We start from the raw sequence: 17,280 nt of genomic DNA, 5'->3' as shown, positions 1-17,280 counted from the left end.
TGGACTCGGGGTCTGCTTAATTTACGAAAGACGGGCTCCCCAATTTTTCTTTTCACTTTCAACTATAATGCCTAATTTGCTCACACATTACTCCCTCACTTCAGTAAAAAATATACATGACGTCCATTTCTCAAATTCCAATTTATTACAATATAAATAATAAAATATTCTATTCAAATTTGGCCGTCAGGGCCTTCAAGGCCTTCTCTGCTGGCCTAAGAAATATCTGAATTATATATTATATTTTGTCCTTCAATACTTATTAAATAATTCCAAATTGTCTGTTAGCTTCCTTTCATTGCTTCCCCCCCCCTGGTTGCACTGCTTCAAGATGTGTGTTTTCATATTGAAGGATTTAACCAATCACATTTCAGCCATTATTTGTTGCCAGGGTCAGAAATCTGCCTCAAAGCCTTCACAATCAGTTCTGCGGGCTCTGCTGCATTAAACAAGCGTCGATAAGACTGTTGCTTTAACCAATCAGATTTTGAGTTAGCAACACCACAATGTATTGTCGCAGGCGTAGGGATACGTCATTGCCTTGTCGCAGGCGTAGGGATACGTCATCGCTTTCACCAACTATGATTAGCTACCAAACTGTATCTGGAGCTAGCTGCACAAGCAAATATATCTCACATAAATTTCTGACGTAATTATTCTCAGTGCCCCTTTTTTGGGTGAATAATTGAATCTCATCTGTTTCAGTAAATGCTATTCATCTTCAGCACAACACATTTTATGAGTATTTGTTTTTCCATTTTACATGAAATAATTATTGTATCATCTCTCAGCTCAGCCTGTTATTATCCGGTCATAATTACCCAGATGTAAATCATACTACAGCTATGTGTCGCTGGGTATTTCAAAAGTAGCCATCACGTCTGATTTGGAAGAATAATCAGCCAGCGAATCTTTCCATTAAATAAAACTCTAATTATTAATGCTTATGAATGCATCATCCTAACTTTAATGGCTACCATTTTTATGCCATTTTTTGTGTCTGATGGCCTTAATGTAATTATGCAATACTTTATATCTTGCCCCTCAAAATTAACTCATCGCTTGCTACTGACAATGATAGATGTCCAATTCACTTAAACTGTCTATGCATACTCATCCTTCAGTGTCACTTTCTATTGAAATAGGGGCCTTTAATGAATAATAAAAGTGCAAATCTTACACAAAGTGCCTTTACGAGCTGTATAATTCTATAGTACAAGCCCCCGTGCAAATCTATATCTCAGCAGCATCCTTTTGAACCCCTTGGGGTGAACAACGAAAACCACAAGCGTCGCTCCAAACCCGTTTCTTTGTCGACGGGAAAGCAATCTACCGCATTCCTTCATTGCATCTCGGTGCAATAAACGCAATCGCAAGAGGCTTTTTTTGAATAGCAGTTCCATTTCCTCGTCGGGAGTGCAAAGCGCAATATAACTTTGTGTGCCTGAGACAGTTATTTGAAGGCTATTTGTACTTTTCATTTCATATATCAAAAGTGGAACCATCTATACTCCCACAGGTGCAGATAACCTTGCTGCTACTGCATTATACAACGTATTTTTTTTCCATTTATGTGCATCTTGCCCTGCAGTTCTCTCACTGTACATTCCTTTTACTTGGATTTAAGCCGTTTTTAAAAATAGAAAATTGACTGACGAAAACAGGACTAAAAACAATGTTTCCCATCAACTTTATTATACAAATTTTCTGTAAGTCATTGTCGTATCCAAGGGGATTGATGCACTAAACAATAACTATTTTTAAAAAATGTTTGAAACTTAGAATCCTGAAAATTAATTGTCATTTTAGGCTACTGGACGACACCTTTGTTGCCCTTACAATTGTCACTTACCTTTATTTTTGTCATTTCTAGTGGCCTTTTAGCTTTCTCGCTCAAAGTGAATTGGTAATGGTTCAAAACACACGGCACGTGCATTCATTTTCTCTTTTTAAAAAAAGTCCCTTACATTCCCGTGTATTGTTATTTAGCTCTCAGCGGTGGAAAAAGATATACATTAATGTACCATTGTAGCCACACAGAAGGCCATGACAAGAAGCAAGACTGCAAACGTTATGAGTTTGGCACTGTACACTTCATTAAATACTAACACAGAATTTGCTTTGTAATTCTCAAATGAATGAAGATATCACTCAAAATTGTTTTCTGATTGTACTAGCTATACAAAATACGATACTTGCACAAATTAGATTAACCATTTAGAAAAATATGAGTGCGTGGATTTCGATGGATATGGCTTATGAGAGTTTACAGACTTTGCTACACACCTTTTGTGGCTCTATTCAAAAATGCCAAAGCTAAACTTAGCCCACTCTCTCAACGATAGACCCTTAACATGTGACATCAGAGCACGTACTTTGGCCGGCCTCCATTTGTTTTCACGAAAACGACACCGAGGTGACGCTAGGACGGAGCGCAATTGGTACGACATCACTGTGACAAGGGTCTATTTCCCTGAAAAGAAATCACTGATTTTACCCCAAGACCCTCTTAGACATAAACATGCCATAAACATCATACAGTTATTATGGAAATACAGGTTTTAACTCATTACACTGTAAAAAAAAATGCTAACAAGCTAGCCAACGGGTTTAGGTAGAAATTCTCTTCATTAACTTGCTATTTTGAGGATCCCTAACTCATTTGATCAAGTTCATATGAATGAAACCTGTAAGTAATTTCAATAAATGAGTTATATTAATTAGCATGATCAAGTTTGTGGCCCATTCTTACATTTCTGATGGTACTGAACTTGATAAATTGTATGTAGTTAGCTTAGCTTCACTCCCAATCCCTTCAACAGAGGTTAGCTTGATAGCTAGCTTTACTTCAGGTTCAAATTCCACTCGTAGCAATTTATATATTTAATTCTTTTAAAGTCCAGTTCATTTAAAATGTTGAGTACAAATGACTTAAGACCAATTGACTTAAATTGTTGAGTTGCAACTACTTAACTCAGGGGTGTCAGACCATTTTAGATATAATATTTCGATTTTTTTTTTTTATAAATGAATTAAAAGAACTGGATTAAAAGCCCTGAAAATTCATTTTTTATAGATCTAAAACAATGTTTATTTTAGCTTTTTTTAAATATATTTTTAGATTATACAAAAGGATTTTGGAACTAAAAACACAGAAAAAAATGGATTAAAAAATTACAATTATTGATTTAATAGGGGGAAAATCGGGAAATTTAATATACATCTATACTCTTCGTTTTAATTTGATCCTAAAACAGAAAGTCGGCACTTATGATTTACTTTCCCGGGCCACACAAAATGATCCGGTGGGCCAGATTTGGCCCCCGGGCCGCCACTTTGACACGTGACTTAACTGAAGTCCAGTCTACTTTAAATATTGGAGTTTAACCTCTTTACTTTTCTATCAAAATTTGAAACATCAAGTGAAATTGGTTGATTTACCAACTTTTTTTTTACAGTGTAAAAACTCTTAATACTATATGTATCTAAAACCTGTTCCAAAACATTCTATTCAACTCTTTTTCCAAACTTGATGTCAACCCACGAAATCTCATGAGATCAATACGCCATAAGGCCAATAGGCACAGTACGCACAACTAGAAACAATAAAAAGACCAAAGTGTCCAGACGTACTGTAAATGCTTTGTTGTAGGACAGATCCAAGCATGCATCAAGGAAACGGGTATAAGGAACATAAGGGAGGGGGGCCTAAAAAATAAATAAAATAAAATAATTTAAAAAAAAGAAAAAGAAAAAAAGAAAACAGAATGCAGATGCCAAAATAGATCCAAAAAAACAAACACTGAAATCCCACCAAGTAAATGAACATCACATCAGAAGATAATTGTTGATAATAACTATAACAATTATAATAATCATCAATAAGAACACTCCATCATATTCATAACAACTACATTTAGCACTGCGTATAGGAAGATTGTTCGGATGAAATCGTTGTCCTTATCGTCAGAAAAAAAGCCAGCGCTTGAATTTTCTTTGTCGTTTAAAAACCGGAGAGAAAAAAAAAAACAGACGAGGGCTCGCTGGGCTTGTCTACTTGTGCAAATTTCAGTCTCTTTTTGTAGTGATTATTTCAACTTTGCCCCCAACTGCTCCTCTTTTTCGTCATGGAATTCTCAATACGCAGTGACAATATCAACACAAAATCAAGAGATAGTATCTTATATGGACCACAGATAATCACATACTACAGTGTATAAGGATAGGATAGCCCTTAATATCGAGAAGCGTTGTTATTGATGTTTATTGGGGTTATTTTTCTTCTTGGTGTGCTAACCCTCAGGCCGCATTGCCTTAAAATAGTGTACAGCGAGGGAAGATGTTTTGGAAAAGGGCTTCCTGGCCGTCCCGTATCTTGCGCGCCTCTACGGAAAAGCGCTCGTTTGGAATCGGGAAAAAAACCGCTTTTGAAATGGTGATTGTCTGACCAGCTTCCTCTGTGGTTTTGTTTTCTTAGTGTCTCCACAAAAATGGCTTTGAAGGACATGTTGGGTACGTGCAACCTCTGCGACATGGTCTATTTGTGCTGTGTTTAAATCGATAGCAAAACAAAAGAAAAACAGAATCCTCGGTTACGTTAAAGCAAGGTGACGATTCTTAAGTACAGTGCACCTGAAAAGTCTACACACCCCTGTTTAAATGCAGGATTTTTGAGAGCCCCCCAAAAAACATTTTAACAAAAAACCCAATGTAAAATCTGAGTCTTTTTTTTAAGTTGAACTCTTTCAGTGCCACGTGTGACTTTTTCCTATGAACGTTATTTTGTCCTTAGTTCATATGCATACCTGTCAACCTCTGCCGATAACTGCCCTTATAAATGATTATTGATTCCCCTTACAAACCCCCCCAAAACCTTACAAACACCGTACGATTCGTACGGTGTTTGTAAGGTTTTGGGGGGGTTTGTAAGGGGAATCAATAATCATTTATAAGGGCAGTTATCGGCAGAGGTTGACAGGTATGCATATGAATTGGACGTTTTTTCACCATCAATGGCAGGAATCGAGTTAATCAGAGGCACTTTGAAATTCTCACCGCATTTATGGAGTTTGGATGTGATTGGTTGATTGATTGACAGCCACAATTCTTTTTCTCTTGTCTTGTTTAAGTCATTCAATCACCAATGACACTGCAACACAATAATCATTAAATGCTGCTTTTAAAATAAATCAAGTTTAAATAATTTAACTTAGTATTTACATGTAAATTATATTACATTAGCATGTGTTAAATTATGCTATGTAAATAAATTTCCCTTCCTCAGCTTTGTTTTTACATAAAAAAACCAATTTCAAAATAATAAATATTATGGAAAATTTGACTTATTTAGTAAGCAAATAGTTGCCACGGCCTTCTAATATTTTTAAATTATTCTTGAATGTTTTTGAAATAACAGACCTTTTACAGAGGAAAATCTCATCAATTAGCATTTAGGTTGTTTCCCTACAAAGTAAAATGATACAGAAAATTTTATTTCTATAGTAAAAGCTATTCCCAGCGTCTGCATATCCCCAAATCTCCTCTTTTTAACAGGGGTGTGCAAACTTTCTTTTATACGCACTGTAATCATGGCTCTTGGTTATTTGGTAGCCCATTTAATTTTGCAGTCAGCTCCTGGTTTGAAACAAGGGGATGCTGTCGCTGTCGTGGTCACCTTTGGACCGGTGAAACTTCCTTATAAGCTAAGGTCACATGGCAAACGAGGCAACCCGGGCATTTGGAACTGGAGGGTGTCGTCGGTTCACAGTTTGAATTGGTGCGGGCGTCCCGGCGTCTCCGTCATCCCAAAAGTCCCAGAAAAGTCGATCTCGCCGACGGGGCGCCGTGCGAGTCAGTTCCTCCCCGTGGCGAGGTCAGACCGGCGTTTTTCCGCTCACCCGCCGGAATCGTTTCGCTTATAAACCGTTGTAGGCGAGGGCTGGCCAAGCAGGTAGTTGACTCCCTCCTTTAAATAAATTCTCTTTCCCTCTTCTCTTCGCCCTTCATCAGTCCTTTTATATACATCTTATCTTATCTAATATGGCTCCTGAGTGCTTTTTTTTCTTTTATTTTCATTTTTTTTTCTTTTAAACGGTCTACTGTACTGCTTTGTTTGACCCTACTGCTCTGTGCAAGTAATGGCACTGCTGTGTATATGGCAAAGATGGCAAATTCACTTACAAAATATGGCTGATGTATGTTCGCACACAACTGCAGCTCGCCTAACTATTCTAAGAAGTGGTCGTATTTAGCGTATAGAGTTTACCACCACAATACTAGTTAGAATTGTCTAAGTGGTGGGGGGGGATATTTGGTTTGGGGTGAAAGTTCAGGATGAACGGAAAAAATGCTCTCTGACCAACGAAATGGACGGTGATAGATGTCCAGTCCAGTTAAGCTCAAGCTAGGGCTACGTTTACAAAAAAGGTCAAATCCGATTGTTTTTCCCACATACGACAGATAACATGCAGTGTGAACGCTTCAATTCCGATTTTTGAATCCAACATCCGTAAGAGGTTAAAAATCAAATATCTATCCAACGTCTCAGTAGCATGAACGCGATCTGTACACGTATGAGTTAAAACATGTCATCACTGTTTGACACAACATACAACAGCTGCGAACGAGCAATGGCAGATGAAGGCGCCGACTATATTTTTCTTCTAGATTTAAAATGACATCAAATGTATTACTTAAATGTTCACAATTGCCACAAAGACCTCACAAAGGGACCGTCTTGACTTCCTTAAACACTACACGTGACGACATGCTGGTGCGCATGCGTGTTGAGTCGTTCGCTTACAATTCGCATTATTTTTGCATCTACACAAAAATAATGGTGTGAACGTAGCCTAGGTTGAGGCAAGAGAGCACTTCCTGAAGTTTCACCCCCCCAAAAAAATCCCTCAATTTTTGAGAGTAGCCTAAGATAAAGTTGTAGTATTATTATCTTATTTCTGGCAGCTATGGATCTACGAGTTAAATGCAAACGGGCGCGCTGGTCCCGTGGCGTGGGGGCGAGCTGTACGACAGGCGCGGCGACGCGACGCCTCTTCACACCGTAACCTCATTTTTGCTCCCCGTTCGAATCCCCTGACTGCCGCCGCTTCCCCCGGACCCGGCGCTGCTGCCGCCGCCGCCCCCGCCCCCGCCCGGGATGAAATGCAGCTGCTCGATGGTATTCTGCCGTTTGGAGGCGAAAGCCATCCTGCGGGCATTGTGGCCCCCTAGGGTTCCCGTTCCCATGACGACACCCGCCCCCGGCATCTCTCCCGCCCAGCCCATGCCCCCGCTGATGTGGCCGGTCATGCCCGGATTCCTCTCCTGCTCTCTTCCGGATGTCGGGTGAGAGTTCATCTTGATCATGTGGTGCCGGTCCAGGGACGGGGTAGCGCACACGTTCTGCTGGGACTGGGCTTTTTGCTGGCGGGGGAGGGTAGGGACGCCCCCTCCTGGGTGGGTGTACGGATCCATGACTCCAATGCCGCCCATTCTCTCCTCTAAGTGGTCCGGGGACATGAGCATCCGGTCCTGTCTCTCTGATCTGTCGTGCCTGTCGTGCCTGTCTTGCCTGTCTTGCCTATCTTGCCTATCTTGCCTATCTTGCCTGTCTTGCCTGTCCTGCCTGTCTTGCCTATCTTGCCTGTCCTGCCTGTCTTGTCTGTCCTGCCTGTCCTGAGTCTTGCGGGTAAGGGTCTGCGTGTTGGAGTTCTTCCCGGAGGCGGCCATGGCTTTGTAGTACTGGTGCTGCTGGTTCTTGGAAAGACGCGACAGGGTACCCGTGTTACCGGGGACATCCCCCATGTTGAGGAGCTGGTCGCTAGACTTGACTTTTCGGGGTTTGGAAAGCGTGTCGTAATTGGGGTTGTACTGGGGCTCCGGTGGATCCAGTGGGTAAGGGTTGGGGGTCGGCGAGGTGGGCATGCCGGAGGGCGGTGGCGGGATCCAGGGTCGGGCCGCGTGCCTGGGAAGCGTTCCTCTGGCGCTTAACGTGTAGTCGCCGCCCCAGTGGAGGTGGTGCTGTGAGGACTGGAGGGCCGGTTGGGCGGTGTGCGGCCGCCGTTTGGTGGTGCAGTAGCCGGAGGAGTACTCGTCGAGACCTTTTTCTGAAAGCCAAACGAGATTCGTCTCGAGTGTTTAGCCGAACGCAACGCCGCGCCGGGGGAGGAGGGTTTCGCCGCGATTGGGGCCTCTTTGGAAAATGGACTGCACTTACCCAGCCGTTTGAGCGAAGAGTATCTGTTGAGTTCGGGTTTGGTGGCACTTTCGTAGGAGGGAGGCAGCTGGGCCAGGTTGTGCAGGGAGTGGTGGAAGGAAGGCTGGGACTTGGTGTTGTTGTGTTTACTGGAGAGCAAGGTGCCCCCCGCTGCCAGTTGCGCGTTGTTCATCCGAGGGGTGCGTTCTGCCGGGGGCAAGCCACCGGGGGAAAACCGTGTTAAATGAGATTTGCTCCTCTTGATACGCAGCGAGTGTTTCCATCGCTTCAATTTTCACAGCGACAGCGACACACCTGTGTTTGTTCACTCCCAATACACTTTAAAAAATCCTTTACATGATAACTTCACCATTTTCTTGTGTTTACTAGCATGTTAATATTGTAAATGTGTGTTACGTTCTTTGCAGGTCAGTCTGACTTGTCAGTTATTTTCAAGTACTAAATACTAAAGTTCACGAATATGTACCGTATTTTCACGACTACAAGGCGCACTTAAAAGTCTTAAATTTTCGCCAAAATAGACAGCGCCTTATAATCCAGTGCGCTTTATATATGGACCAATACTAAAATTGTTATCACGATAAAATAAAATAAATCAGTCAATAGGGTACACCATCTTCTACAGCTCTCACAATTACGGCAAGCAGCCCCTGACTCTACTATTTCCCCCGTAGAAAAAGTACTGCGCAGTGACTGTTGGGATATATAGTTCTTTTGTCAATAAACCCAATGGATTGTGGCCTGGACATCGACATCAACGCAGTTTTACGAAGCGTGGCAGTTACGCTAGCTGCTATATGCGAATGGATTGTAGCCGTCTGGACGAACGTATAAAACTCAGCATTTTCGATGACTAATTTGGACAATTGTTCAATTCGGACACAGAAAATGAGGACTTTGATGGATTTGTGGGTGATGATGACGTGAGTACATTGTAAAATGGCTAAATAAAGTACAACCAAACTCAGTTTTGCTTCCGTTGCCTTTTTAAAAACGCGTTTTTAGCGTGTGTCCGTATGTTTAAGCTGGTGTATGTTTTGCCATGCCTGACTGCGTCTTTAAAAACGGTGCGTCCTGTGTGTGTGTCAAATACAGAAATAGAACTCGTTACTGACACTGCGGCTTAAAATACGATGCGCCATATAGTCGTGAAAATACGGTACACATTATATAGACATAGAAACAATAACAATAACAACCCATGATGCTGTACTTTGGTAACTTGCATGTCAGTGAATTTCATGACTCTAGCGTGCCAGTACTTATTTTTTTTAACTTGAAAAACTTGGAAGTCAGGGCGTTTGTTTCTGGTCGTACTTACCAATTGTCGCGGTGTGTTTAGGGCTGGAGCCTGAGGTGTTTATAAAATTATGTTGTAAGTTCCCCACTGCAATTAGAAAACATAATAGTTCATCATTAGCTCACAACATTGCTATCTTTTTTTAATTTGGCTATATCCAATCAAGAGATTATTTTTATTCAAGGACACTCAACACCCTCTCATATGCTTTTTCTAGTGACTGGATCATGAATGGCAAATTAAAATCTTAATTAGTCCAAGTGTTCCAAAAATGACTGCACATGCAATGCTTTACAACATGTTATTTTTTTGTTGTTGTAAATTCTACTACAATAAACAACGGGAAAGCAACTTGTGCTCGCACCCGAGTAGCTACCCGACAATTTAGTACTCCCGTGAAAAGAAAAAGGTTGTGAAGACTACAAAGATATTGTTGTTGAAGAAGTTGTTAAAATATCGCGCGTTCACACATTCCATCCACGGAACAATACACAACCATAAAGTTGTGGGTTTGTGCCGCAAATAGCTCCGCACACTCACGTCTGTTGTCTTTGCTCGGCAGTCCTGGGGCGTAGAGGTTTTTCTGAGGGCGGCCCAGCGTCCCCTGACCGTCCCCCACGACCAGAGCCATGCTGTTGTTCCTCTCGTCCTGCTGTACTGGAGTGGACTGGTGTCGCAGCATGTCTACCAAGGCCCTAAAAAATAAGAGGGGAAAAGGCCTTTACAAGTGATATTAAGTCATTGGTTGCCATTGGGTGCCAATCCCAGCAGCCCCTGGCATCCACTTTAACAAGTTGGACGACCTCAGAAACTCAACACCTATTGACAGGGATTAGCATCATTTTTTTGTGTTATAAATTATTTGACTGTTTTACAATAAAGTGATTTTTGTGTTTTTTATAAAACATTTTGAGATATATAGGCCAGTATTCCACTTTTAGCTCTTTTATTTGGAATTTTGTGAAATAAAACAAACCGCAGTTTGCCAACAGTGCATCAGTAGGCTTTTAGTAGGTGTAAAAATGATCAATAATTCAATTTTTTGGGCACAAATAGAACCTAAAATTGTTTGTTTGTTTGTTTGTTTGTTTAAGGCCCGCAGCGGCGTGAGCAAGTATTGGTTATATTCCTTGGAATTTGAATATAATTGTAAGCATTGAAGGCTTTGGAGCATTTCAAAATAGATAATACTTTGCATTATTTATCGTATTAGTTGCTTCAACTGATTATTTTTCATTGCGCATACTTGTTGCATGATTGGATTGAAATCATTTATTTATGATTAATGAATGTAAAATTCAAAGATTCACACACACTTCAAGGTTGATAATTGTTTTGCTAAATAATGCATACACACAAAGGATATATACTACATTATTACATAATAATTTCTTAGCAAAACTACACAAAGTAAGGTTTTGCAAACATTTCTTGAAAGATAAAAAAATACATCTTTATACATCTCTTATACTAAAAACCGATTATTGTAAATGTGCTCTCTGCGAGGCCCTTATTTATCAATGTATCACTTGTAATTAGCCTACGAGACTTTATTTTGTTGTTGTTATTGAATCACAATCACTTTCCACCATGGCCGTCAATCAATATGGGACTTATTGACATTAGTTCATTTCTTATGTGTTAAGTTTGTGGTTTGCTTATGTTAACAATAGATACATTTCCATGATTAGTATTAGTACGCGAGTTGTTCAGCCTGGAGAAGTGAGCGGCAGCCTCGTAGCCTCGTTCACTTTCCAGCTGATGACTAAGAGAATTATTGTGTGGCCAGAATGAGGAATCTGGGCCATTCATTTAGTCCTGAAAACCTCATTTCTTCACATCATTCATTCACGGATAAGTGGAATAAGCACATAGGCTAAAAGTACTGGGGTTCCGTACTGAGGTGGAATTACAGTAAAATGTTTAAAGAAAATAACTCTCTGGTCTGTGGTCAAAAAAAGTGCAATTGCCTGACTCCAAAAATGGGGGCTCTTGATTCTTATCACAATTTCTCGCCAATTTTCTTGACAGGAATTTTTCTATACAATAGCGCCTATTTTTGTGTGTTTGCCTATTAGCAGAATATTGAAAATTGAAATGCAGTAGTGTAGTTGTGTATTTAACTTTATAGTTTAGCTCGCCTGGAGTGCAATTCTCCGCTTGAAAACCTTTAACATTCAAGTCTTTCTAAGGCACTAGAAAAAAAAAAAAATCTGCCTTGGCAATGGCCGAGTCATTCACCCGACCTAAATCCAAGCGAGTATGCATTTTAGATGCTGAAGACGGTACCCGGACGTTTGGTCGACGGATGTTTGGTCGACGGACGTTTGGTCGACGGACGTTTGGTCGACGGACGTTTGGTCGAACGGACGTTTCGTCGAACGGACCTTTCGCCGAATGGACGTTTGGTCGCCAGATTCGCCGCCGGACATTTCGCCGAACGGACAATTCGTCGCCGGATTCGCTCGCTCTCAAAATTATAATCATGAGAGAGAGAGTTTGTAAATGTCAAAGCATTAATATCTAAATATCTAATATCAAAATTATCAATAACTTGCGTATTATTGGAGTGTGTACATGTTATTCGTCGCCGGATTCGCTCGCTCTCAAAATTATAATCATGAGAGAGAGTTTGTAAATGTCAGAGCATTAATATCTAAATATCTAATATCAAAATTATCAATAAATTGCGTATTATTGGCGTGTGTGTACACGAAATGTCCGTCGACGAACCGTCCGTCGACCAAACGTCCGGTCACGGCTGAAGACAGAACTGATGCAAAATTGCCGAAAACACTTGACAAAAGCGTCAATAGGATAAATGCAATCTTTTCTTCAAGAATCGAAATAAACAACTAACCTGGGCATATTGAGGTCCCTCTGGATGGCCTCTTGCTGGACTTTGTTGAAAACAATCTTGATGCCCACCGCCACGGCCACCATGAAGACCACCACGCCTCCGATGACGAAGCCCGTGTTGTGGCTCTGCTGCTTGAGCGGGTCGAATTCCGTCTCGGGATCCTCTATGAACACGATGGTGGGGTCGGACTTGGGCGTGGGCGAATCGTAGTTTTTGCAGCTGTTCTGATCCAGCTGCCGGTTACGGTCGGGGCAGCAGAACCGCAAGTGGCAAGTCCCGCAGCAGTAGATGTACGTGTCCGAGGTGCAGTTGAACGAGTTGTCGAACTGACCCATCACGTCGTAATAACCCTGGCAGGCGTCTATCCACATGTCCACCAGGCGCGGCGGCGCCTGGACCGCGCCCAGGGGCGGGGCCAGGGCGTCGGACGACGTCACGTTCTTGGGGAACATTTTTTGAGCCGAGGGCTTGGGGGGAGACTCCAGTTCCTCCCCCAGGGGGCTCTCCGCCACCTTTTTCGGGGCGCCGGCTCTGCTCCAGGGGGCGGACAATTTGGGGTTGAACTCCCGGACCGAGCGACCAGGGGGCGGGGCGGAAGACAGGGGCACATCTTGCCCAATGGCGTGCGGGGCGGCGAGGAAGAAGAGCGAGGCGAAGATTCGGAGCTTGGCGGCGGACGTCATTTTTACATGACGGTGGGATTACGCTTTTGTCGGGGAGGTTTTAGCCGGCTAACGAGGCGGAGGAGATTCACCACGTGAAAGCGGATTCATTCAAAAAAGCCGGCCAGATGAAATTCGGTACAAAAAAAAAAGTGGTCGTAAGCGAACGCAATTTCTTTTAATGCCTTTGTAACGGCAATGAATGGATTTTGTAGAAACGCCCTACGAAAAAAAAACCTCGTCTCACTCTAGACTCGAGAGTAATTTAAGGTATGAGGCGTTCCTTGACATTCCTACGCTTATGGCGGCACTTGAACAGCAATTTTCCCCCCCGCATATATTTCAACGTAAACGTTATAATCGGCTCTTCTGTGCGTGACGGCACATTCAAAAAGTAGGCACTCGTCGGAAATCTCATCAGCGCATCGCTCGCTCGCTGACTTCTTAAGGGGAGCCCGCCAGAGACGCCCCCCGCCGTACTAGCTCATCTTGGGGCATATCTATAGATACACGTTGTACTTTTATACCCGGATTAGCGTATCTATGCCGGCCTGGCGCTGGCTGGAAGTGTGGTGGGTGATAATGAGGGAGCTTTTAAGTGTGAGGATGAGGATGATGATGATGATGATGATGATGCTACTGCTGGAAATTAGGAGTAAGCACAACGCCAGGAAATGGCTCCCCGCATTCGCAGCGACGACTTCTGCCGTTCTTCCGCGCTCGCCTTCCAAATTGCCAGCGCCATTTAAAGCGGGGCGACTAATTAAACGTGCGATGAAATGAAAATTCTCCCAAATCAAAAAGGGAGAAAAATTAGCCCTGATTTTTTTTTTTTATACGAGCGGGAGGGGTTAAAGAATAGTACTTTTGTGGGGAAGTATGTAAATGCGGGGGAAAAAAGCGATTGTGTGCTGGCAGATCCGTCACCCGCTGGAGAAATTATAATGCTATGTAATTAGGAAAAAAAAATGCGTGGTGGAGAATAGAGGCTCCTGCAGTTTTTGAGGGGGTGGTTGGGAAAGGGGGGAGAGGGGCCAAAAATGACTTGAGGGACCTCTCGTGTTCAGGCTGGGGGGTCCGCTGGAATACACAGAAGAAGAGTTGATTAGCGGGAAGGTCAATTGTGGCTGGGGGTGGGATATTTGCCCATATTACAAAATTCTGCAGTTTTTTTCGGTGCATTTTGTCGCTAAAACATATCTGACAACCATGTTTTTTAAAAACAAAATTAGGATATTGATCAATGTTTTACGTTTATCTTTGTTTGACCAATTGGTGTATAGTTCCAGGTCCTCTTGTCAGTAAATTGCTAGTTTAATGGTGATACGATATCGATTCTTTGCACAACAATGTGATACACGTAGCCCTTCCTATAACTAGTTGTTTATAGCTCGATGGTCAGCACGCTTGACTGCCAAGATGGCTTTGAGGATTCAAATCTCACTTGGAAATGAGAGCAGCCATCAAAAAACGATTTTTAAGTTGAAACATCTCAGCAGGATAACTGTTTTTTATGGCTTTTCGAAAATGTTTTCATGTTTTTTTTACGTTAATAATCTGGTAACTGCAGCTACCAATAGTTTACCTTAACTTTTATGGTTTTTTTTGACAGTGTAACTGTAACAATGCATTGCTCTGGATCGAAGCAATGATTGGTTAAGCAAACAATACAATGAAACCAATCAAAACACAAAACATTGATTCATAACCTCCCATGAGCTGTCAGGCTCTTTAACAAAACAAATGGCTGAGTGTTAAGACCTACCGTATGCATGCATGCATGTACGTATATATGTACATACTAAGTATGTATATATGTGCTTATATGTGTATGTATGTATATATGTGTATGTACACCTATGTGTATATGTATATATATATATATATATATATATATATATATATATATATATATATATATATATATATTTCAGCAACACGCTTATTTATTTATATATTTATTCATGTATTTATTTATTAACTTACATATTGCCTATCTATTTATGTCTAAAATGCCTTATATGTGCTTATATATGTATGTGTATATATATATATTTTTTTCAGCAACACGCTTATTTATTTATATATTTATTCATGTATTTATTTATTAACTTACTTATTGCCCATCTATTCATGTCTAAAATGCCTTATATGTGCTTATATATGTATGTGTGTGTATATGTGTATATATATGTATATATATATATATATATATATATATATATTTTAGCAACACGCTTATTAATTTATATATTTATTCATGTATTTATTTATTAACTTACTTATTACCTATCTATTTATGTCTAAAATGCCTTTCCTATTTGTGCATCCTCACCCTCTTGCTACTGTGACAACGAAATTTCCCAAATACGGGATGAATAAAGTTATCTAATCCAATCCAATCCAATATCTTTCAGATATGCCGTTTTGTTCAAGAGGATTCTTTTCATTCAAATTGCTGAACTGCTGTCAAAATGGCTTTGTATATTAAATCGCTTCAGGTAAAATGGACAAAATCCTGGCAGACTTTGCCAAATTTGGCATGGCTTTCTTGCTGACATGAAATTGGTGATCTTTAAAAAAATAAATAACAGGCAAACGAAGGGATGTAAAAGCGCACAAAGAGAAGCGAGCAGGAAGATATAGACGGCCACGAGTGGGAGGGCAACGTGTGGGTGGGTGGCTACACAAGCCAGTCCTTTTCTCCCTGCACTTAGCGCTCGCTACATCACCAACATTAGGACGCATGTATACATGGCCCAATAATGGTCAACGTGGCGGTGCGTCAAAGTGAAAGACCATTACCGCACGCCGCTTTCCTCTCCGTCTTTCTTTCAGCCTTTCTCTCGGATTCCGTGCGTGGGTTGAGGCAGCTAACTCTCTCAGAATAGCACTGCAGCGCCGTCTGAGCCGGGGGAAGGGGGATACGACGGGCGCTTGACGACCACGGGCGTCAGATTTGAGGGTTTTTTTTCTTCCACGGGGTGAACGAGGGTTCACTTGCCCCGCCAATGACGGGAAGGCACGTCAAATGCGTTCCCTCTGGGGCAATGCGGCCAAAAGAGAAAGGTGGGCAAGCGAACGCCACACGTTGATAAGTGTCAACATGCAGAGTGACGAGTCGCCACTGGGCGGACAATGGAAAACAAGCAAAATTGGGCAAATTCCTCGCCGAGTTAGCTGCACCCAGCGCGCCATACTTTTCAGGGCAACAGGTGCTAGTCAGAAAAGCGTCAAATACGTCGGGAAAATGCAGTAGGTGGGAGAGGGGGTGGTCAGAAGATGAAAAAAAACGACAGGTTCAATTAAAAAAAGGCTGCTCGGTGGCATGTTTTGGGAAATGATGAGGGGTTTTTTTTCCGCTGCGCAGTGAGCCACATCGATTTTAATCTGACGTGTTCATTACTTGCAACTTGTAACGGGGAAATGGACAAGACTTGCACGTAGCGTGCGGACGCCGCCGCCGCCGCTGCTGCGAGTGCGTGGGTGGGTGGATTTGGAGCCGGTTTGTCTGCTTCTCCAGAGGTTTTTTTTATGCCATTATTCGCATTATAGGAGAGGACGTTTGCGCTAATCAAAAAAAAATGAAAAGATAGACATGTAAAGATGTATGTATGATGGATTTAGGAAAACAGACAAAAAATATGGCTTGAAAACAATGAATTGAGGGGAAACATGCGATAAGATGATGATGAGGATGATGATAAACATTAGCTTTTAAAGTGTGGATTGTGTCTTCTTACCTGTTTTTAGTTTGCGTCTCCCTTTGAAAGGAATTCGGAGATTCCGGATTCTGGATCTGGAGCCAAACCACCTGTTTTTTTTCTTTTTATTTCTCCCCCTTTTTGCATTAAACTAAAGCCGTGTCGCAGGTCTCCATCGTCCTCGCTCCTGCTAAATCCACGCTCACGCACGACATATAGAGGAAGGGGAGGTGGGGTAGAGGGGGGGGCGGCTTAGCAACGGGGGGAGGGTGGGTCAGCACCACCAGACGAGATGTTCTGAGATGTTCTCACACATGTCAGCGTCGAGCTGGAACATTCCCCCAGCAAAGAGCAAGGAAAGGAAAGCGCGGTGGGATTTTTCACTACAACTTTGGCTCAAAGACGCAATCCTGATTGGACCCTCTGATGAGACCCTCTCAACTCTGCTCCTGGCTGATTAGGCGGCTTCTCCTCATCACTCCAAGCGCCAGGCAGAAGCGGAAAAGAAGTTTAAATGAGCGCGATCAGCCTCCGGTGAA

The 17,280-nt window shown here is 42.0% G+C and overlaps 1 protein-coding gene across 1 annotated transcript; it reads right to left on the bottom strand.

Moving 5' to 3' along the window:
• Positions 1-6,240: 6,240 nt before the first annotated feature.
• On the bottom strand, positions 6,241-17,280 carry shisa7a (shisa family member 7a). The gene is made up of 6 exons (XM_077599484.1): positions 16,781-17,280; positions 12,376-14,117; positions 10,056-10,210; positions 9,537-9,602; positions 8,216-8,401; positions 6,241-8,105 (listed from the first exon to the last, which is right to left on the bottom strand). Exons 2-6 carry the CDS (start codon positions 13,056-13,058, stop codon positions 7,054-7,056), a joined length of 2,142 nt encoding a protein of 713 aa, XP_077455610.1. The 5' UTR covers positions 13,059-14,117; positions 16,781-17,280; the 3' UTR covers positions 6,241-7,053.

The sequence above is a fragment of the Stigmatopora argus genome, chromosome 4 (genome assembly GCF_051989625.1).
Source record: "Stigmatopora argus isolate UIUO_Sarg chromosome 4, RoL_Sarg_1.0, whole genome shotgun sequence".
Taxonomy (NCBI): Eukaryota; Metazoa; Chordata; class Actinopteri; order Syngnathiformes; family Syngnathidae; genus Stigmatopora; species Stigmatopora argus.
Note: the sequence above shows the minus strand (reverse complement) of the source record. Positions and strands in the feature narration are given on the sequence as shown.